Source organism: Oryctolagus cuniculus, chromosome 3 (genome assembly GCF_051225735.1).
Source record: "Oryctolagus cuniculus isolate XC-2025 breed Fujian yellow rabbit chromosome 3, ASM5122573v1, whole genome shotgun sequence".
Taxonomy (NCBI): Eukaryota; Metazoa; Chordata; class Mammalia; order Lagomorpha; family Leporidae; genus Oryctolagus; species Oryctolagus cuniculus.
The window spans coordinates 79,657,113-79,679,725 of NC_142869.1; the positions used below are offsets into that span (position 1 = coordinate 79,657,113).

Below are 22,613 nucleotides of genomic sequence, written 5' to 3' on the forward strand. Positions count from 1 at the left end.
TGAGTTGTGTCTTGAATTGGACCTAAAACACATCAGCATATGAACACATTTTTCCAGAAAGGCTTTTGTTGTTTTTGTTAGGAAATCCAGGCTACCTGTTAAACATGCAAAGAGTTTGCCTTTGTAAAAAATTAGATAAATAAAGATATGCTAAGGTAAGCAGTTCATAAAGTTTTTGTGTAATACATACATAATTTGTTATCATTGCATAACACTTTTGAGAAATCAAACTAATGTTGACTATTGATAAATACATAATTCACAATTTTAGACTAGGGAACCATGATAAAGTTTATATTATTAGAACAAATCATATAAACAAGTGATAATAAATATTATCTTGGCAGTTCTGATGGCTCAGAAGTGAAAAAAATGGCCAGTTATTTTTTGTTGATAAGCCATAATAAAGCATAGATTTTAGATGTTGAATTTGGCCTAACAAAGCAATGTCTAGATAACTGAGAAAATATGACTTTTTTCTTTCAAGTGTTTTCAAAGTAGCTTAATTTTTAAAAAATTGGCTTTAATTTAAACTCAGCTTCAGATCACTTGCTAGACAAATTACCCCTGACAGAGTAAGCTACAGCATAAAAGTCTAAAAATGGAAGAAATGGGGAAAAAAATTCTACCAGTTCAACATTAGGCTGGTGAGTCACACATAGGAATGAACAGAGGACTGTGTGAAATTCAGCTTTAACTGCATTCATCTTTTCAGAACATGCTTCACCTTAGTTAAGCATCACATCACATTCAACCATTAGAACCATAAACCAACATCCAAACCTGCAGAGTTCTTGTCATAATTCTGCTGCTTAACACAGTTCAATTATCATGAATAGCTGGCCCAATCTTTGCTGAATTCTAGATCCAGGAATAATGGTAATATATGCTCACATCTTGGACAGCATGACAAGTCATAAAAGCAAATGAGGCCGGTGCCATGGCTCACTTGGCTAATCCTCTGCCTGCGGCACCAGCACCCCAGGGTTCTAGTCCCAGTTGGGGTGCCAGGTTCTGTCCCAGTTGCTCCTCTTCCAGTCCAGCTCTCTGCTGTAGCCCGGGAGTGCAGTGGAGGATGGCCCAAGTGCTTGGGCCCTGCATCCACATGGGAGACCAGGAGGAGGCACCTGGCTCCTGGCTTTGAATCAGCACAGTGCGCCGGCCATAGAGGCCATTTGGGGGGTGAACCAACGGAAGGAAGACCTTTCTCTCTGTCTCTCTCTTTCTCACTGTCTAACGCTGCCTGTCAAAAAAAAAAAAAAAGCAAATGAAATAGAAATTCTCCTTTTATCTTAATTAAAACCAGATGCTGTATGCTATCAGATATTTTACATTATGAGATATTATATCAGATATTGCATATCATATATTATAAATAAGATCTAAGATGTTGTATAGTATTTATACAATGTCAAAATTATACAAATTATCTTTTCTTTAGTTTCTAAACTTGCTAAATATTTTGTCTGGAACCCAGAATAATGAAAAATTCCAGCACACATTTTTCCTGCAATGTAGGTTACAAAGGGCATTGATGTGAATAAAGTCAGCATAGTTTTCATTTTACCTTCATGGGACAAGTTTATTCTCAAATAAGACTTTGAAATTAGGTAATTGGGAAAGGAAGAAACTTGGCAAATACATTAGCAATACACTTAACCTGAGGGTAAATTTGAAACACACGGGAACTAGCCACACCAATAAGATGAGTTTGTAGCCACTGTGGGCATCGTGGATGGCCACAACTCCTTTCATAAACAACCTTGCAGACCCACCAGTACCAGGGATACATGCAGCAAAACATGGGGAATATGGTTCACATCTCTTCTATGGATACAGGTTTGCTTTTTGAGCCACTATCAAAAATTTAAGAAATTCCTCTTAAAATTATTTTTGAACAGTTTAGTTGGAGTCTTTGCTAAAAATGATTCTGTACTTTCATGCTTTCTTAAATAGCAGGCACAGAACACAGTTCAACACATCCTTGATGACTCAGAGCCACCACTGAGGAGATCAGCAGACAGTATGTCATACTACCTTCTTATTCACAAGGGGTCATTATGACTGTCAGTTCCACCTCTTGGCAATTGCTTCTTTTGCTCTGCTGATGAGTGAATACTGATTTGTAAGTTACTGGATACCCTTTAATATGTAGGATTGGAAAAAAACACCAACAACACAGGCATGACGTTTTTCAAAAATTAAGTAAATTTTGTTGTGCCAACTTTGTGAGTTATTTCAGAAGCAACCAAGAATTATTTTTACCTACAACCTGAGTAACATGGGGTATCTTTAGGATGTCTGAAGGATTAAAGATGGTTGAAACTAATGGACAAATGGGGATAGTAAAGCTATTTATATCACCACCCAATGAACTCAGCTTGGTGTTAATAAGACCAATGGAATTTATCCTCTTTCTACATGTCATCTTTGTATGACAATATTCTTGGCATTCACAACCAAGAATTGGAGTAAAGTAATAATTTTAAAAAATCCCCTTACTGCTCTGAGAAGGGTATTTTTTGTTGTTGTTGCTTACTGATTTTATACTTCAACAAACTTAAAGTTCCTATTCTAACTATATAGACTTTCATCTGAACCACTCTCTACATTTGTCTAATTATTTTAAAATTTGTGTGGGTGTCATGAGAAGTGTGACATGATATACCTAACCTCCTTTTATCCAAAGTTATGAGATTTGAGTCTCATGAAAAAAAGTATTTCATTGAGTAGGTTTGGTTTCTGATGTTAATCACAGAAATGTAGATGATGAATAAAATGTAACATATCAAGAAGAAATGTTTATTACTCATCGTAACCAGATTCTGGTTCTGGGAGCCCACTGAATACCCAGATAAGGAGGAGGCTGGTTCCAGCAGGAGACACAGCACACTGCAGCCAAGGTCAGGTGGAATGGGCTTGCATTCTTGCCACCTCTGTTCCCTAGCGAGAAGCATTTCCTGAAGGGCTGTCAGTCTCTTTGAACTCCAGTGTCTTAATTTGAAAACAGGACAAGATACCTGATCACAGAACTATTGCATAGTTGTGAAGATTTGCCTGTACAAAACACCTGGCACCTTCTTTTTCCATTTCCCCTCCTCCTGCCTTTATGGCTCCACGGACTGCACAGATTCTAGTATTAGGCTTCATGTCTTCAGGTGCTGGACACCTGCCTTTGTTCTGATACTGATATGTCAGTGAGAATCTTTTTTAGATCTTAGTTATTCTTAACAAATCAAGCAGCAGCATCTTCTGATATATTTTACTTGAGATTCTGTCAACAGAATCTGCCTGGGTAAATAAGCAGGGCACAGAATTGGACCCTGGAGAGTCAGGAAGGAGGGCGGCTACCTCCAAGGAACATACCAACAAATGGGAGAAACAAGTAGTATGGCAGAAACCTATGAATACACTCACCAGAAGGCAAGAGGAACTAAACACAAAGCTAGATCCACAGGAAGGATGGAAGAGCAGCTTAAGGTGCAAGGGTGGGAAGTGGAAGGTGGTTTCTGGACTCTGATGACAGTCCAGATTGGTTGCATCATGTCCTACACTTTGAGCTTAGATTTACTTCATTGTCTCAGGCTTACTAAGCTCGCACTATGCTTTTCAAAACATTTCCTTGGGGTTGGTGCTGTGGTGTAGCGGGTAAAACCACCGCCTGTAATGCCAGCATTCCATACGGGTGCCAGTTTGAGTCCCAGCTGCTCCTCTTCTGATCCAGCTCTCTGCAATGGCCTGGGAAAACATTAGAAGATGGCCCAAGTGCTTGGGCCCCTGTACCCATGTGGGATACCTGAAAGAAGCTCCTGGCTCCTGGCCAGCTCCAGCTGTTGCGGCCATTTGGGGAGTGAACCAGCGGATGGAAGACCTCTCTCTCTATCTCTCTGGCTCTACATCTCTCTGTAACTCTGTCTTTCAAATAAATAAAATAAATTGAAAAAAAATGTTTCCTCAAATACAACTATATTTGTGTGTGTATGTGTGTGTCTATAAATACATATACATATACACATATGATCTTTATTTAGAAGAATGATGTATGTAAATTATAATAAAGCTATTGTGGCTGGAGTCACTTGTTAAGTATCCAGTATGTCCAAGCTTGTTTGATTTTAATCCCAATAGAAATTTCTAGATCACTCACAGGGAGTTGATTTGATTGCCTAAAAGTCTTCCGGAGGGCAGATTGTGAAGGCAATGATTCCACTCTGAACAGTATATTCTCTTTTGTGCGGCCAGACCAATATTTCCAAAAAAATCACATCTCTCCATTACTCAAAGTTTTTAATGGTTATAGTTCAAACATCTTAGTATAGAATTTAACATCTTTTATAATGTCTCCAACTTATATTTGTACTTTTCTTACAAGTTTTCATCCTCCTCCTAACACCCCACCATATTGGGTTCTTTGTCAGATTCCAAATGTACCACATGTGAACTCTGCCAGGCTCCACCAGCTATGCCATACACCTTTACTTTTTATGTTGTGTTTATTTCAACACTGACATGGGGTTTAGAATCTTTGCAGTTCCTGCAATACATTTCCTCCCCCATTTATATCCTAATTCATGTTATCTCTTCTATGACATTTTCCTCAAATTCGGCCTTACTCAAAGTTTTATCCTTGAGTTACTCACCACTTTAATCATATCACCAGCTCAGTACAAATCATATTAGATTATAGCCATGTACTCACCCTGCCCTAGAAGCAAGGATCATACTCCTGTTTTTAAAATTCCAGCACAGATGGTAGGGCTCAACATACCAAGAAACCAAATTGGAGGGACAACTGTTATCAGTTTGCCACGGCTTCCAATGGAAAATATCTAGATAACAGGTCTGAAAAGTCTTACCTTGATTATAAGGTTTCTGACTACAGCTAGCCTCTCAAAGTAGATACTTAGAGACTCATCACATTATGCAAATTATTCTCATGAAATTTCACATAGTTGTAATCTTATTTAATTTCATTGTATGAATATATGAAATATTTATATTGAAAAATTTGGGGAGCAGTCTTGCAATTATAGTAAAACACAAGGTTATTTCAATGAGTTCCTAGAAAATAGAATTAAAAGGTAAGTTTATCTGGGGGCAATTTTTAAAAATGTATGCATATGAGGGAGTCTTCAAAAATGCATGGAAAGTACATATAAACTTATGGTTTAATTCCATTTCTCAATGAATCTTCTGGAGTACAATCATAGTCAAACACCCAGGAGTAAATAGGCTGAAGTTAGACTGAAACAATAGTAGGTCAGTGCAGATAGGAAACAGAATCAGTCACACTTAAATGAGCCAAGAAAAATCTTAAAATATCTAAGAATTGTGTTGAAATACAGGTGGCTTGTGAATCATTGGTTAAGTGTTTCTTTCTATCAAGAAAGGGCTTAAAGTACACCCAAGACATATTCAGATAATATTAAGAAAAAAGTTTCCCAATGTTGTAGGCTGTTATATAGTAGTAATTACAAAGTAAAGTCCCTGGTCAAGAGAAAAATAGTAACCAGTAGGTTAGAGTTCTGAATACTACTATCTCTATAACACATTGCCAATGGCTACAAAAAAATAATGGTCCCATCTCACTGTTGTAGCAAACAAGAAGGAGACAAATTTTAGGAAATGCTTTCCTCATGGGGGTTAAAAATAGAAGACTAAGGAGTTCTAATAATGAAGAATCCTAATATTGACCTTGGAACCTTTTACTATCACAGGAGAGTGTCATATGCACCCAAAACAATATTCTCTGGAAAAACAAGGAAATACATCCTCATCTAGTTCTCATAATTTTCTGTTCATTAACTTCACATTGTTTTAATACCCATGAAATGTCTACATCATCGTTTTTTAAAACTGTGGAAGTGTCTAAATTTAAATATTTCAGGCAGTCAAAATGTCCTACACCAATATACTGATTAACATACAGGAAAAACAAAGACAAGACACATTGCATCACAATTTAAAATGTACAAGGAAATTAGTTATGATATTTATTTTCACATAACATTTCTTAGTTGTGAAAAACACAATATCCTAGTCACATTTACACATTACTTAAACTTTGCAATAAATTACATTCAAGATATTCAGTAATTTTGACCAGAATCTGAAATTAGGAGTAAATATATAACACTAATTTTTTCTTATATTTTATATGATTTCAAAATATTAGAATTAACATAGGGATAGCATTAAAATTCACACAAGAACAAAATGACTATAAAAATACTCAGAAATATGGAATTTCATTAGATAGATATGATTGCTTATTGAAATAGGTGATCACGTGAAAATCTCAATTCAGCATGGTCATTTTAACAGAAGTTATTAATATATTAAAACACTAGGAGACTGCTTTGGGGAATGACTGGCTAAATCATAAAACAAGGGAAATGTTTACAATGTAGTATCTATATTCTGAAATTCACAAAGGCAACATATTTGGAACAGAAAGTTTCTGTATTTTTCTTTAGCATTTATAAATATAAACTTTTTAAATGGCAAATTCTCCATGCCATAATTTTTAGATTCACATTCTATCAAAAAAATGGCTCCTTAAAGGATTGTGAGAGCAATTTTTCAGAAGATATCAAAATGTTGAACCTAATGAAGGCTTTCTTGGTTTATTTTCCACATTACTTTAATCACAAAGATAATTTTTTTCACTTTTCATGTGCACTTCTACACAGAATACATAATGAACAGTTTGTAAAAGCCTTGGGCTCTGAATTATTGTGATGTTGGACACTGAGTATCATAAGGCTGATGACCACTGATCACCAAGAGCACTATGAGATTTAGTCCTTATTAACTTCATCTAAAATGAAATAAAATATCATATTTTTAATAATGCTCAAAATTCTTAACTTTGCTTCCTCTTATACAAGCTGAGTAAAGATGGATTATTTCACATGTATTGAAATATCTACAGAGCCTTCTCAAATAGAATCTTAAATTTCCATTTAAAAGATTGTTTTTCCACAGCATGCATTTAATTAAAAAGTGGAAAAAGATCTTTGAAAGAAAAAAATTACAATTGGAAACCTGTTTGTTTAACATTAGAACATGATTTGGGACCGGTATCAAGCAGTATAGTATATGACCATTAGCAGCAGAACAACTGTACAGAGGTGGAATTTCATGTACAACAATTCACCATGTGGTATTCCATGAGTATGTATGGAATAGGTTTACTTAAGGAACATCTATTGTCAATGGGAGGGAAATTTAGCATCATGTATCTGATAAAGGTTTATATTGAAAATCCCAAAAAATGTTTACAAAGTTTTTCTAAAGCATCTCCTAGAAGCCTAATATTTGTTCACGTACTCATGACTTGAATTTTCAGCAAATATTTCTTGACTCTTAATATCGGTGTCTGATTCTCTTTAACAGGTTGTGAACAGGTTTCTACGTATTTTTTTCAAACGACTCTAAGTTTCAGTTCCATATAAATTCTTAAGTATTAAATGTATCATATTAAATCAAGGAAATGCATAAATACAATTTTTTAAAAAATGCTTTCAAACTACCTTTTTGATTTGGGTCTTCTGAAATAAGTAACTAATGCTAAGCTAGAAAAAATAAAAAGAATTAATACTACATTTCAAAATTCTTCTGAATGAAATTATCAGGCATCTTCAGGTCACTAACGTAGGAAAATACAAACTAGGTAAATATGACTTATCTCTTTAAGAAAGCTACTGCTCTCATAAAGCTTACAATGAGAATCCAGTGTTTACAAATGTCTAACATACAGCAAAGAACACAAAGATTCTTGCATTAGCTATTGTATCTGTTCACAACAGTGTCTCACTGCTCAGAAGCTTAAACACAAAAATGAAACAAGTATTGCACTACTTACAGTATGGAGGTGGATTTGGGATGAGAGACAGAATTTACAATACATGATCAAAGCAGATGTATTAATAATTGTGACACTCTTCTCATATTTATGTAAAAAATAAATTGAAGATCAGTCATAGACAAGTCTCCCTGTCAACACCTTTCCCTGAGTCAGCTTTCTTCTCATTTCGGCTTTCGGTGCTGTAGGGGGAAGAAGAAGAAGTTTATTACTGCAACCCAACCTGGCTACCATGAGATCTGCTCACTCAGACACTAGACCCATCAACCCCAAAGCATCACAAGAGCCCTTAGGCATTGCTCTCTCATGCTGCGAAGCATAGATAGATAGCAACAATTAAAATTCTCCGCACTCAGTGAGATACAAACCAAGAACTGCAGAGAGGGGGAAATTAAAAAACACACTAGAAAACAAAAACCAGACATCTTAAAAACAATTCTAAAGGCATGCAAGATTAATACCATGGTGCTTATTTGGGCAAATGAATCATTGATGATTGCTGAAAATGCCAGTCATGCCCCAATCTTAAGACAGTGCCAACATTAGCAAATGACACAAACAAGATGTCACAGTAGGTATTTCTGGGCTCTGCTACAAGTGGCTTTTCCCTTGTGCATGGACTGCATCTTGGTCTTTGGTGAGGGCAATGTGTTGCACAGGTAATAGAGGTGCATCTCTCCTGGTTTGGAGGATCGGTCACCCAGCACACTTCTCTCCAGATACCTGTACTAGCTCTGCATACAAACTCCCACCCTGGAAATCAGAGGAATGATACTTTAAAATCTCATTTCTTGTAGAATAAGCTCATTCCCAAAAGGCTACTGTTTAATCTCATCTTACAACCAATTTTACCAATGGGCAAGCTGGTGATAGGACTCGACCACTTTTGTCTTTCTCAATATTTTTCCAATCAACGTATACTTTATCTACTCGCACACTGACATTTTTCTTGGGAAATTATAATGTGCTCACATGCATGAAGCTCATCCCAAGAGTGTGTACTTCCAGAGTCGCTCACTCCTAAGCTACTTCTAGCATATGACAAAGCCTTCTACATCTGAGGCTTCCCTGTGACCCTCCTGGCTGCTTGACACCAAGGCCAACTCATACTCCGAGGCCCTGAGCTACAAGAATCCTCACATTTTTACTGCTAACATCAGCCCTCCATATAATGTATGAGATAACTGATGATGGGGACAATCTCAGTTTTATAACTTTTCTCTAAGTAATAAAGTAGTGAAACTTCATTTTTCTATGGAGCTTCCTTCTTAGTGGTCAATAACTCAGAAACATTCTATGAGTGTGTTTTTTAAATTGTTTTTCCTCCAATTCAAGCTAGAAACAGCCCTTCTCAGTTGTCACCACCACCCGGCACCATCAGGTAAGAAGTGCCGGAGCTTCTGCCATCTATGGCACGCTGCCAGTGCTGAGAGCTGGTGTGAGCAAGTGTCTACGGCACCCGGGTTTATGCCTGCCACACTTCTCAGCACATACTCCTTACAGGTCAGAGCAAAGCAACTTTTTTCCCTTTCCTTTTCTCCTTCCATGAGAAGAGATGACAGTGTGCACATGATGTGTTGAGAGCCTTAACTCTGTATTTTTAACTCCTCTATCTGTAAGACTCACTTTCTTCTTTAAGCTCCATTTATGTGACAAATAACTGCTATCCTGCTTTGCACATTAACTTTTTCTTGCACTTTACCTGGCTGCCAGTCTCTGACAAACAAAGCCCATGAAAGATGGCAGCACAGGGCAGTGGAGGGAGTTCTGGGCTTGGAGTTGGATGTTCTGGGTTCAGTTTCCAGCAGCTAAGAGTGAGCTATATGACTTCAACTAATTACTTAATTTCTCTGAGACTTGGTTTATTCAGCTGCAAAATTAGTTTTGTACTTGACAGCCTCTGAGTCTCTTGTAGCTCAAATTACAGAACTCTGAGGCCAGTATTCTCAACTCCTATAAGCGGTTTTGAAAGATAGACTAACGATCCACCTATAAGAGATTGTGGAGACAGAGACATATGGATCTCTATACAACCAAAATTCTTATGTGCACAATAATTATTATGTGCACAAAGGAGATGTTCCAAAAGCTTTTGATAAGTAAGTGTTTTCTTGGCACCAAGCCAAGAAAAAAGTAATTCAGAACATCAACTTGATCCACAGATGTATTTTCTTCTGACATCCTGCCTTGGTTATATTAGTTGTATATAATAACCAAGTAATAGGCTGAGTTTTTTTCCCTCTGAATAAAAAAATGGTTTTGGTATTATTATATTTCAGTAAACTATCAAACAGAAACTTTATAACCAGATAAAGACCTCTCTAAAAAATATTCTCAATATGAATCTTTTCCCTGTGTGACTATTGCTGTCTGGATTCCTTGTTATATTCATTTTTCTGAGTTCCAATCAATTTTAAGCTTTCATTTTAACAAACACAAGGAGCTTTAATAGTCGTAGAAAATTCATATTATCTTTTTTATCTGATACATAAAAATTGTAGGGTACTTCGGGGCCAGTGCTGTGGCGTAGTGGGAAAAGCTGCTGCTTATGATTCCGAGCATCCCATATGGTTGCTGGTTCATGTCCCGGCTGCTACTCTTCCAATCTAGCTCCCTATTAATACATTTGGGAAAGCAGCAGCAGATGGCCCAAGTCCCTGGGCCTCTGAACCCATGTGGCAGATGAGGAGGAATCGTCTGGTTCCTGGCTGTGGCCATTTGGAGAACGAATCAATGGATGGAAGATTTCTCTCTCTCCCTCCCTCTCTCTCTGTAACTCTGACTTTCAAATACATAACTAAATCTTTTTTTAAAAAATGTAGGGTACTACGTAATGTCTCAATACATGTATACAATTACAGTATTTATTTCAGGGTAAATATCATCTCCTCAAACATTTATCATATAGTTTTAGCTAAAATATTCATTCAAAATCCTCTTTTATAGTATTTATTTGTTGTCTATAGTCACTCGACTGTGCAATAAAACACCAGAAATTCTTTCTCTTATCTAACTGAAACTTACTATCCATTAATCAATCTTCCCTCCTCCCCTACCAATGTCTCAAGTTTCTGATAACCACTTCATTCAACTGTCAACTTTAAGAGATCAATCTTTTCAGAGTAAGATCATGTAGAACTTGTCATTCTCTGACTGCCTAATATCACTTAACATAATGACTTTCATGTTGTCATAAATGTCAGAATTTCATCCTTTTTATAATTGAATAATATTCCATATATATCTCACATTTTTGCTACCTATTCATCAATTGATAAGTACCTGGGTTATTTCTATTTCTTGGCTATTGTGAATAATGCTACAATAAACATAGGAACACAGATGTCTCTTGACAGATTAGTTTCATATACTTTGGATACATACCCAAGAATGGGATTGCTGGATGATATTGTACTTCCATTTCCAATTTTTGAGGAACCTCTCATACTTTTTTCTACAATAGCTTTCAATTCAATTTTTCTGTAAGCTTTTTGAGGTCCCCTCATACATATTATGTATCTGTAATCCCATGGTAATGAACAGATATTGCATATCTATTACAAAACAAGTACTGTGCAAAGACCAGGAGGGCAAGATGAGTAAGACTGTCTCTGACCTCAAGGAGTTACAATTTAAAATATGAAGAAGTAACATTTTAAGAGAGAGGAAAAAGTGACCTGATGGTGTCATGCTGCTGAGAAATCTGGGAGAATTTTATCTTTCAATGGCAATAAAATAGTTATTATGAACAATATTTACCAAGCAGTCATGAGAGGCCCAGCCCTGGGAAATCAGCATAAATAAGAATTCATGATAGAAGGAAATGGTGAGGAGTGCAGAGGGGAGTAAGGAAGGTGTTTTCAGAGCCTTGTCTCTGCCACCAAGACAAAACCAAGTGCTGTTCTAGTGTTGACTGCTTCTTCCCAAGAAACTTTGATTGTGGATGTTGGTTTTATAAAACATAGCAGCTGCTCACCTTTTCTGATGCAATGAAGATTTTAATGAGACCTATTCCCACCAATCCATTCCATAAGCTGTGGAAGAGCTTGTCACATGGATGTATAGCATGGTTAAATAAGACTGAAACTAAACATCCTATACATGTGGTAGAATTTACAGTTAGTTCTTAGATACTACATTCATTTAATCTAGAAAAAATATTTTTAGCAACCAAAAGTGAATGAAATCATTGAAAAACATACTGCTATGCTAAGCATCACCAAGAAGATATCTGGGCTTCTCTGGGGCAAATAGCAAAGTTGGAAAATAACCAGGGAATTAGTATAAAAGCTACATGGAATCAGTTTCGGTCTCAAGAGATATGCACCCTGGTGACCAAGTCTTTATTCCTATTTTTGCAACTAGATACCCTAGCAGGTAATAATTTTTGACAATTTCTGGTAATCATGCTTCAAAACCTTCCAAGATTCTGAAAGAAACCAATCGATTTGGAAAAGTATTGCTGTTAGGAATGTTGGTTGCCTTAGGATCTTCGGAACCCATATCCTTTTTGTCACTGTTATGAGAATGAAAGACATTACCACAAACCAAGTGATGTTTTTCACATGGAAAACTATGTTTTTTTTTCATATAAAAAGGTAAAGAAAGCTAGATGAACTTTCATTCTACACTCATTTGAATTTCATGTCATTAAGAAAAATATATTGTCCAAAGAACAAGAAACAAGTGGCTATATCAAAAGATAAGGGATGATTTATCTAAAATATGCTTAACACACATTACATTGTTCATTAGAATCAATCTACTGTTTGAAGAAACCTAGACATGTATTCTTAAAATAACTAGCTTTTTCTGATGAACAGCATCACTTGACTTTATTATTTACTTTAATGGATATCATATCATAAAAACTTTTGTTTAACCAAAGAAAGAGGAAAAATTTGGAGTGTGAATCCTTCTATGGAAGGAAAGTAATCTATAATCTAATTATCTCAAATTCTCTATGTATTTCTTATAGCTGGCATTTTGTTTTAAGTACATCAAATTGGATTTTACAATTTCTAAAATTCAGAGAAATGGCATATTATTAATGTGAAAAGGTCTACAAGCACACATTTCAATGGGCTTGAGAAACTACCCTTCTTACAACTCTGATTTTCTTTTAAGAGTGCTAGCAAAACACAGAATTACTTTGAGGATGACTTTCACACTACGACAGGAACTTTTGGGAAAGGAAGCTAAAGCAAGTTTAGAATAAAATATTGCTTCTGTTTGAACCAAGAGAAGAAATACATGAAAGTCTTAAAGGCCCTGTTAAAAGGTAGAAAATATCAACTAAGCATCTTAGAGAGAGCCTATTAGTAACTTATGAGGGTAATTCAAAAAAGATCATGGAAAATGGAATAATTTAGGTACAGAATATTGAATGTTTTGAAACATATTCAGGAGTTTTCATAATATATGTTTTCCATTAATTTTTGAAGACCTCTCCTTTGGATTAAGTTTGGGAGGAGGAGAGAGAGAGAGAAAAGGAGAGAGAAATAGACAACACCCCAGGTCTTGGGTGAAGACTCTACACATCCACTATTTGTCTTGTTTACACTGTTTAGTATAGAGATGACACTGAAGCAGTAACATGCCATTTTGGGGTGACAAAAAACAGAAATAAGATATACTTTTCAAGTCTAATGTAGCCTTTTTCTGTAGCCCATTTCCAATTATGTCTCATGAAGCTAGACAAAGCTTGCAGGTTTGGATGCATGATGATGCATAAATTGACCAGCTTGCAATTTCTTAATTAAAGGGTAAAATTTTACCTTCCCAATCTGTAAATTTTATGCCATTATTAAATATATTTCTGTGAAATTTGTTGATTTAAATATGATGCATTTGTATAAATTGTGGAGGGAAAAATGTACTCAGGTTTCAGATCCACATAAATAGCTGAGTAATTCTAAACATACAATAAAACTCAGTCTGATATTGGATCTGAGCCCAAGTTTCTCCATGCCTTTTGCCTCCCCAAAACTCACATAGAGGACAGAGGCTGACTAAGTTGCTAAAAGACACCATTTAACATAAGAAAATGCAACCACGAAATAGATTTGAGGGAGAGGGTCTTACCTTTGGGGAAGCAGCTTCTAGAGTGATTAGGAAGGGGAGCTTATGGCAAAAATGTAATATAAAAATTAAGTAGAAAAAGTTAATTTAAGGTTATGAAAATAAAGGAACTTAATAACTACAGTAAATACTGTTCCAAATCCTCTAACAAGAAGAGATTTTAGCATAATAGGAATTCCTTTTTCTTTAGGTCACCATCTAAGACTAATAGTTTGAATTTTTGCTTATAAATTCTGAAAAATTCAGTTGGAAATTCCATGATGACTCTTAATATTTAAGGATACACTTTCCCCCTCATGCATTTAAAACTACAGGGGTTGTTTGCATGTTTGCATATAGATAAGTAAGGATAGCCAACTTTCAAGATGCTGAAAGTATTGGGGTAATGATGTTGGTAGGGAAGATCTTCAGTCACTTGGAATAGGGGGCTAGAAATACACTAAAAATGAAATCAGCATTGCATGTGCCATGTTGGTTTGAAAAAGGGAAATGAGGCAGTGTGAAATGTGGACAGACATCTAAGGGGATTCTGGGCAGTGGATGAAGAGAGAATACAATACAACCATACTGCAAAAAAATAGGTCAAAATGAACATTGAAAAATGTCATGCATTGGACTCATCTATAGCACCATTTCCCCCACTGTGATAGTTTTGGAGTGACTTTGTAATTTGAAAGGGAGATGTTGAAAAACATATCAATATTTGTCATACTTATTTTGCACTTTCAAAAAGAAGTGTTCTGAAGTATTTTGGATTTGAATTTTAAGGAAACCAATAGTATTCATTTCTAATAGATTTGGTTATAAAATGACTGAAATGAATATAAATTCTCATGATTTTAATATCCAAACCTTTTAGAAGGAAAGCTTGACTCCTTATCTTTGGAGCTATCGGCAGTAATCAGAAGGTTCCTCCACAAGGCTGTCTTTGACATTTCATCAGAAATATTGATCACAGCTGGGTCATCTCTAAACAGAAATTTACCCAAAATGAAACAATAAGTATTGAAAAAGTAACTGTAGCTGTTCAATATAGAAACTAACTGTAAGGCCATATTACTATATAAAGTACTTTTTCCCAAATTTTTATTGTGGTACAATGCACATAAAATTTACCATCCCCACCATTTTTAAATGTGCAGGTCAGTGTTATTAAATGTATTCATAATGTGCAATCACTAGCATTATCCATCCTGTGAAACTGAAACTCTGTACCCATTAAACAATAACTGCCCGTGTCCCTTTCCCCCAGCCCCTGACAACCACCATTTTCCCAAGTCTCTATGATGTTGAAAATTCTGAGTGCTTCTTGTAAACGAAGTCATAGAGTCTTCATCTTTTTGACTGGCCTGCACACTTAAGTTCATGTCTTTTGTAGCCTATCTCCAGAATTTCCTCCCTTTTAAGGCTGGATAATGTTCCACTGTGTGTGTGTGTGTGTGTGTGTGTGTGTAACATTTTGTTTATTATAAAGCATTTTATGCAATTAAAATTTAGAAGTATTGAGTGGTTCTCTATTTTTAAAATCGATGAAAGTTAAATTCTAAAAAAAGATTCTAGTTGTATAGATATTGGTTTGGGTTGTAATTTTCTGAATTCATTCCAAATTACAGAAAATAATAGATGTCCACTACTTGGGCCTTTGTCCCTCACAGTCTTAGCACTTCTCTCTTCTGCTCAGACACTGCTGCAGCTCCCACTCAGAGTAAGAGCTAAGTCCTTTGAACAGCCAGTAAGGCTTTGTCCTATCTCACTCTGACTTTGCCCTCCTGTCACTGTGTCCCTTACCACTCCTTCCTGCCACAGTGCAATGGCCTCCTAACTGTTCTGGGACCCTGCAGACTTGTGGCTGCCCCAGGACCCTGTCCTTATCCTTGTTCTTCCCTCTGCTGAAATACTGTCTTATATCATTTATTCATTTGTTTATGTTCTGTCTCCTCTGCCTCTATTCAACTGGAATATGAGTTTCATGGGGATAAAGATTCTTGAGCATTTGTTCACCACTGTTTCTCCAAGAGCTACACAGAGTTGACCACTTGCTATTCAGTTAACAAATATTTATGGAATAAATGAATGCACACTGTATATTTGAGAGAGGTTTTTCTAAACAGCTAGGGGAACCTACAATATTAGGGTTATACTATGTCATGTGGGTTTTTTTCCTGCATTTTAAAATGTCACCAATTATAGATAACATTCAGGACTCTAATCACATCCCCCGGGCTTTAGAAACACTACCAAAGAGCAAGAGCAATAAATCACAGGCCAAGTAAAAGAAAGGTTCAGTAAGAAAGAACATAGCCATGTTTTTACTACATACACGCAGGTAAGATGAAGAATGGATGGGAGAGGGAGTGGGAGATGTGATGGTTGCGGGTCGGAGGGAGGTTATGGGGGGAAAAGCCACTATAATTCAAAAGTTGTACTTTGGAAATTTATATTTATTAAATAAAAGTTGAAGAAAAAAGTCATGGTCTTCAGAGATCAGACCCTGAGCCCACTTGACCCTCATGGTGGTTGTTCACAGTGGGTAACGATACCAACTTTTAAGAAAAACCTTGGGTCTCATTCCCTAGCCCATTCTGGAAACGTATTCTTTGCTTTCTATAATTTCTCCAGACCTCATTCTGCCTAGAAAGATACTCAAAACATGAGATCAACAAACTTCCAAAAAAGCAAAATGTGGGATACATGCTTTTCATAGTATGTGACAATCTCGTGAGAAGAGTTTAGAACATGCTGAATTAAACAAAATTAAACTTTTGAAAAGAATGTAACATTACTTAGATTGTTTTACCTACCAGTGTACATTGTGCCTCTCCAAACTGGAATGCATGATGGAATATTTTACAAACTAATTTAACTACAAAGCCCTTTTGAGAGTGTGTCCTCATGAGAGTGGGTTTCTACAGAACGCACTTGGGAATATACTGATTCAAAAGAACAATTAACAGTATTCTAAAATTTAAATGTTGTAAAACAGAAAACAGAAAAAAAGAATGAAAACGCCTGCTATTCTTATGCTCATCCTTAAGTGATAGAAAATTATGTTTCCATAACTTCTAGGGAATGGGATTTGGAGTAAGATTCTGAGGATCAAGTATATCCTCTTCTTTTTTTTAGCACAATGACAAATTCTCTCCTCAGAGAAAGCTCTGCTTTTCTACTGGCATAACCTTCATTTGTCTTTAAGCACTTTGAAACCATAAAATTGGGTCCTAAATGGTATATAAAATGCAATTGTACAGGAAAACGATTTAAACTAACCTATATGTAGATAGTGCCAGAGAGAGTTTTTTGGATACATCTAATGGTATTTCAAAAAGTTTTTAAAAAATAGAATAAAAATAAGTTTATTTTCATGTAAAATATTTGAAGTCCATACATATTTTTCATAATACTCATTTCCCTTGTACTTTTTGAAGATCTCACTGTGCATGGGTTTCAATTTTTTTGCACCCAAATAGCTTATGTTTTAGTTCCATTTTTGAAGTACTCTCATAGATGAAATTTTCTTTTTATTACAACATATAGGCGTTTGCTTTCTCTTGCCATGTCTTTGTGTGTAAGGATGATCAGTATATTCTGGAAAACTCTATAATTATATCCTACAATGACTAATATGAATGAATCCTTCAACTCAAGAAATAGATCATCTCGTTTAAAGTACCTTTTTAGGGGAAAACTCCGAGAGTGGAAACATTTATCTGCGAGCAACTTAATGATACCCCAGTTCATTTATACCAAGTCATATGAATCTTGACTTTCTTTAGGTACTACCTTTTAAGAATATAAATGGTATGTTTGAAAATCATTATAAAAGATGAGCAGAAAACACTTCAGACAATAGCTCCCTGAAGTGCTTCACTCACCCTGGTTCAGCTACTTAGGCCACATAACTGTTACTGGCAGAACTTAGCACTGGGACTCGAGTGATCCAGTTCCTAGTTCCAATTGTTTCTATGCTAACAAAATGTCAACCAACATGTAAGGGATCCACACTGCATGACATTTCTAAATACAGTAAATATCAACACATTTCATCACTTAAATTGGTACTTTTTTAAATGTATATCTTACCTGTAGTGCCCTTCCAATGGGAGTTGCACTGTGCCCTCATCTTCCATGGCCAGCATACTTTGTTCTTCCTGGAAACATAAATGTAAAGTACAGAAAGTGAACCTGATGAGTCTCTATTTTACATTAAAGAAGAAACATAGATTAATGTTTCATTATCTCATTAACCCTAGGACCTTCCACTTTGTTTGCGTTTATTAATGCTAGCACGGGTCCTTTCAAGAAAGCATCAGCTACCAAGAATGTAAGTAATTAATGACAGTCTCATAACACAAAGTAATTTAAATGCTAACAACAATTTCCTGCATGTCACCCAATATAAAACCTGGTTAATTTCAAGCAGATTAAAAAAATCATTCTAAATTTTACAAGGACAAATGTATGGGTAATATAATCAGCTTTGTTATAAAGTTGAAATTACATTCTCTGAATGCTTTATTAGATTAGGAACATAGAGAGACAGTTCTCAAACTTCCTTTTACTTTAATAATCACTTGGTAAGCTTGTTAAAAATGCAGATGATTGGACCTCAGCCTCAGAGGTTCTGATTCAGTAAATCTGCACTAGAGAGGGTGTGGGGAGCAGCTCGGACTAGACTAAGTTAATGGAATTAAGACTTATTCTATGCACCTGCTCTCCCACAATATGGCGCTGGGAGAGAAGAAAACAGCTTCTACACAGCTGCCTCCAGTTCAACCAATAAACTGTAGGACTTGCTCCTGATTGGAGGAGAGCAGCGTACTCGGCGTGTGGGCAGCCGAGTTGGGATTGGCAGAGGAGGACTATAAAGGAGGAGAGAGACGGCATGCACAAGGAACATCTAAGGGGAACATCTAAGGGGAACACCTGTGCAGCCCCCGAGAGAGCCGGCCGGCGGTGTGCCGCTCCCCTGCGGAAGTGGGGAATGTGGCAGGGGGAACCGCCCTTCCACGGAGGTGGAAGGGACAGTAGCCAACCCGGGAAGAACCAGCAGCAAACCCGGGGAGGGCCGAGCAGACGAAAGAACAGCGCAGGGTCCTGTGTCATTCCTCCACGAAGAGGGGGAGCGACAAGAGGGCACAACAATTTATATTTCTAACAAGTCTCCAGATGATGTTGACTATGTTGGTCTACTATCCACACTTTGAGAACCATTGCTCTAGATTAGAAAGAGATTGTTGAAGATTATCTTTGTATATGAATCAAACCACCAAAGTATCCTGAGCAAAAAAAATAAATAAATAAACAAACAAGAAAACAAGCTGCAGGCATCACAATACCTGACTTCAAAGCATATTACAAAGCTACAGTAATTAAAACAGCTTGGTACTGGCATAAAAACTAATACAAATATGAATGAAACAGATTGGAGAGCCCTAAAATGAATCCACATACATACAGCCAACTGATTTTTGACATAAGAGCTCAGACCATACAGTATATTGGAGATAATTTCTTCACCAAACGGTGCTGGCAAAACTGGATGTATATATGTGGAACAATGAAATTAGATCCATACTTCTCACCATATACAAAAATCAACTCAAGATGGATCAAAGACCTAAATATAAGATCTGAAACTATGAAGTTTCTGGAAGACAATGCAGCAGAAACACTCCAAGACATTGGTTTAGGGCATGATTTCTTGGACAGGACCCCAAAAGCACAGGCAACAAAAGCAAAATCAACCTCAGAACCTATTGCATAGCAAAAGAAATGAGTGAAGAGCGAAGAGAAATCCAATAAAATGGGAAAAATGTTTACAAACCACCTATCAGACAGAGGATTAACATTTTGAATATATTAGCAACTTAAAACACTCAACACCAAAGAAACAACCAATCCAGCTGAGAAATGGGCAAAGGACTTCAATAGATAGTTCTCAAAAGAAGGAATACAAATGGCCAACAAATGTATGAAAAAATGCCCCAAATAACTAACCACCAGAGAAATGCATACCCAAACCATAATGAGATATCATCTCATCCCTCTCAGAATGGCTAAACTCCAAAAAACAGAAAATAACAAATGCTGAGGAGGATGTGGACAAAGAACACTTATATATTGTTGATGGGAATGTAAATTACTGCAGCCACTGGGTAAATAACACTGCATAGGTTTCTTTAAAAACTAGAAATAGACCTGCCATATGACCCAGCAATCCCACTACTGGTATATATCCAAAAGACTTGAACACAATGTATCAGAGATAACTACACCACCATGTTTATAACAGCACTGTTCACAATAGCCAAAATCTGGAACCAACCATGCATTATCAGATGAATGAATGTGTAAAGAAAATGTGATATAAATACACAATGGAATATTATTCAGCTATAAAAAAGACTGAAATTCTACCATTTTCAGCTAAATAAACATAACTGAAGGACATCATATTAAGTGAAATAAGCTGGACCCAGAAAGACAAATACTGCATACTGTTACTTGTGGGAGCTAAAATTTAAACAAACAAAAAAAGAAAAAAAGAAAGAAATGTTGGTGTATATCAGTATTGCTGCAAATATAGTTCTGTAAAACTTTGTTTTACAACTTTCATCAAACCAGTGGTTAAGAATGACATACTACTATAGTTTTGATGATATGTGATTACTTTAAAATTTACAGTATATGGGTGAAATGGTCATTTTCCATTCAATTATTGTTTATAGCCATTGTCTATATTCCCACTAAACTAGGGCCTTTTTGCTTTTTACTTGTTAAACTTCTTATTTGATGATGTAAATTTAAAATATGTCATCTTAAAAACTAAAAAAAAAAAAAAAAACGAAAAGGAGAAGAGGAAGGGAGGGAGGTAGGCAGAGTGAGGGAGGGGGGCAGGTCTTAGGATTGTATCTACAAATAACATTGAATCTGTTAAAAACTTATTAAGAATTAAAATAAAAAACACACCAATATGAATTGGGGAGAAGGAAGCAGAGTAGATGGACTCCTCTTAGATATATCTCAGGCCTTTTATTTTACACTTCAAATTTCTTCTTAAAATGACAATATGGCACCCTTACCCAAAGTGGAATGCTTTATATATTCATATACACACTTCTTTATAGGTAAAAAAAAATTTAATTTGAGAAGCAGAAAGGGTGGGGTTAGGAGCATCTGCTCGTTCACTCCTCAAATACCATGTACATACCAGGAATCCATTTACTTGAGCCATCAACTGCTACCTCCCAGGATCTGGCAGGAAAGAGTCAGGAGCTACAGCCAGGTGTTAAATCCAGGTATTTGGATGTGGGAACAGGCGTCTCAACCACTAGGTCAAATGCCTGCTTCATATAAAACATTTTAAAACTTCATGTATGAAATGAAGATAATCTTACAGCTACTAAACTGAAATGTCCTACTTTAGTTTTCAAATAATGTTGTCATCTAACTTTTTCCATGCACTAAAAAAAGAAAGTTATCTATAGTTCTCATTTAAAGCAATTCTCTTCATATGGGTCAATTAGCATTGTTTGAGTACAAAGAATTATTTAAGGCTGTTTAAAATTGTTAGAATTATTGACTCTAACTCCAGAAATAGAATTTTATCATGTAAAGGCATAAAGAAATGGGTGGCCTCCTGCCCTAATGGGAACTGATGAGAGAAAATAGGTATAAGCCTCCTTCCTTATTTCAGTGGCTTCAAAGAGCTAAACTGGCCTAAACCAACTTAACCAGCTTAACCTAAATCAGCTGGCCTAAATTCACTTTCGTCCCACTGGCCTAAACCAGCTGCCAGAGAGATATGACCGTAGGTGGCATTGTTATTCCTACAAGGCAAGGCTGTTCCTCAGGTCTCCAATACTTAGCCCTTCACTGCCACACTCCACTAATGGCATGCATCTGTTACAACTTTGCAGTCTAGGAACTATTTCTATTCTCTTTCTTTGCTGTTCTTCAAGAAAAATTCTTCTTTTAGGGGCTGTCATGTGTATTTTATTACCTGTGTATAATGCATGTTCTCTTTGTCATTTGGCAGGAGTTATCAGAACTAACTCAAGATGAGTAGACAATATCAGTGGTTTGAAATTGTCCATTGAAGCATTTAAGAAGAGCTAATCTACATACTAGAATGAGGTATGCCTTGCAAAAGGGCTAGTAATGATGTATGAAATACAATACATGTATCTATTGACTTAGCTATACATTGCAGTGGCCATGGATAAAGCACATGTATCCTTGCAGGTATAAAAGGTTATTTTTTCTATGGGAGAAGTAAGCTTAACACACACGTAGAGATAAAGAAAAGCCAAGAAGCCATTTAGCCATCAGCATTTGACCTCAAAGGCTGTATAAGTAAAATTAAGATACAAGCAAAATCTGGTCTTTCCTTAGTTGTCCATGGAAAAAGTAAGTCTAGTATACAGTATTTTTCCTGGGCATTTTAGAATAAACTGTCAAGAAGTCAGATAGAAAGGTTTAATAAAAATTCCAAAGAACTTGATGAGATGAACAGTGCTGTCAATATTTAGGTTACCCCGCAGCAGAAAATGAAGCCTCAAGATTCAATCGAACAGGAGAAAAAAAAAAAAGAATTGGACCAAATCTTTGTGAACAATTCTGTTTTTTCTTCAGATGATTTTCCACTTTTCTCTCAAATTGCTTT

At 36.2% G+C, this 22,613-nt stretch overlaps 1 protein-coding gene across 13 annotated transcripts in view; it reads right to left on the bottom strand.

Moving 5' to 3' along the window:
• Window positions 1–5,961: 5,961 nt before the first annotated feature.
• The window catches only part of SLC4A10 (solute carrier family 4 member 10), a 329,775-nt gene continuing 313,123 nt past the window's right edge, over window positions 5,962–22,613 (bottom strand). For 10 of the 13 annotated variants that reach the window (XM_017342639.4, XM_070069865.2, XM_051848038.3 and 7 more), the window contains 3 exons: window positions 18,029–18,096; window positions 14,801–14,917; window positions 5,962–8,049 (listed from right to left, as the gene is read on the bottom strand). In XM_017342639.4, the coding sequence (XP_017198128.1) occupies window positions 7,983–8,049; window positions 14,801–14,917; window positions 18,029–18,096 (252 nt within the window). In that variant the 3' untranslated portion in view covers window positions 5,962–7,982. 13 annotated transcript variants of the gene reach the window in all.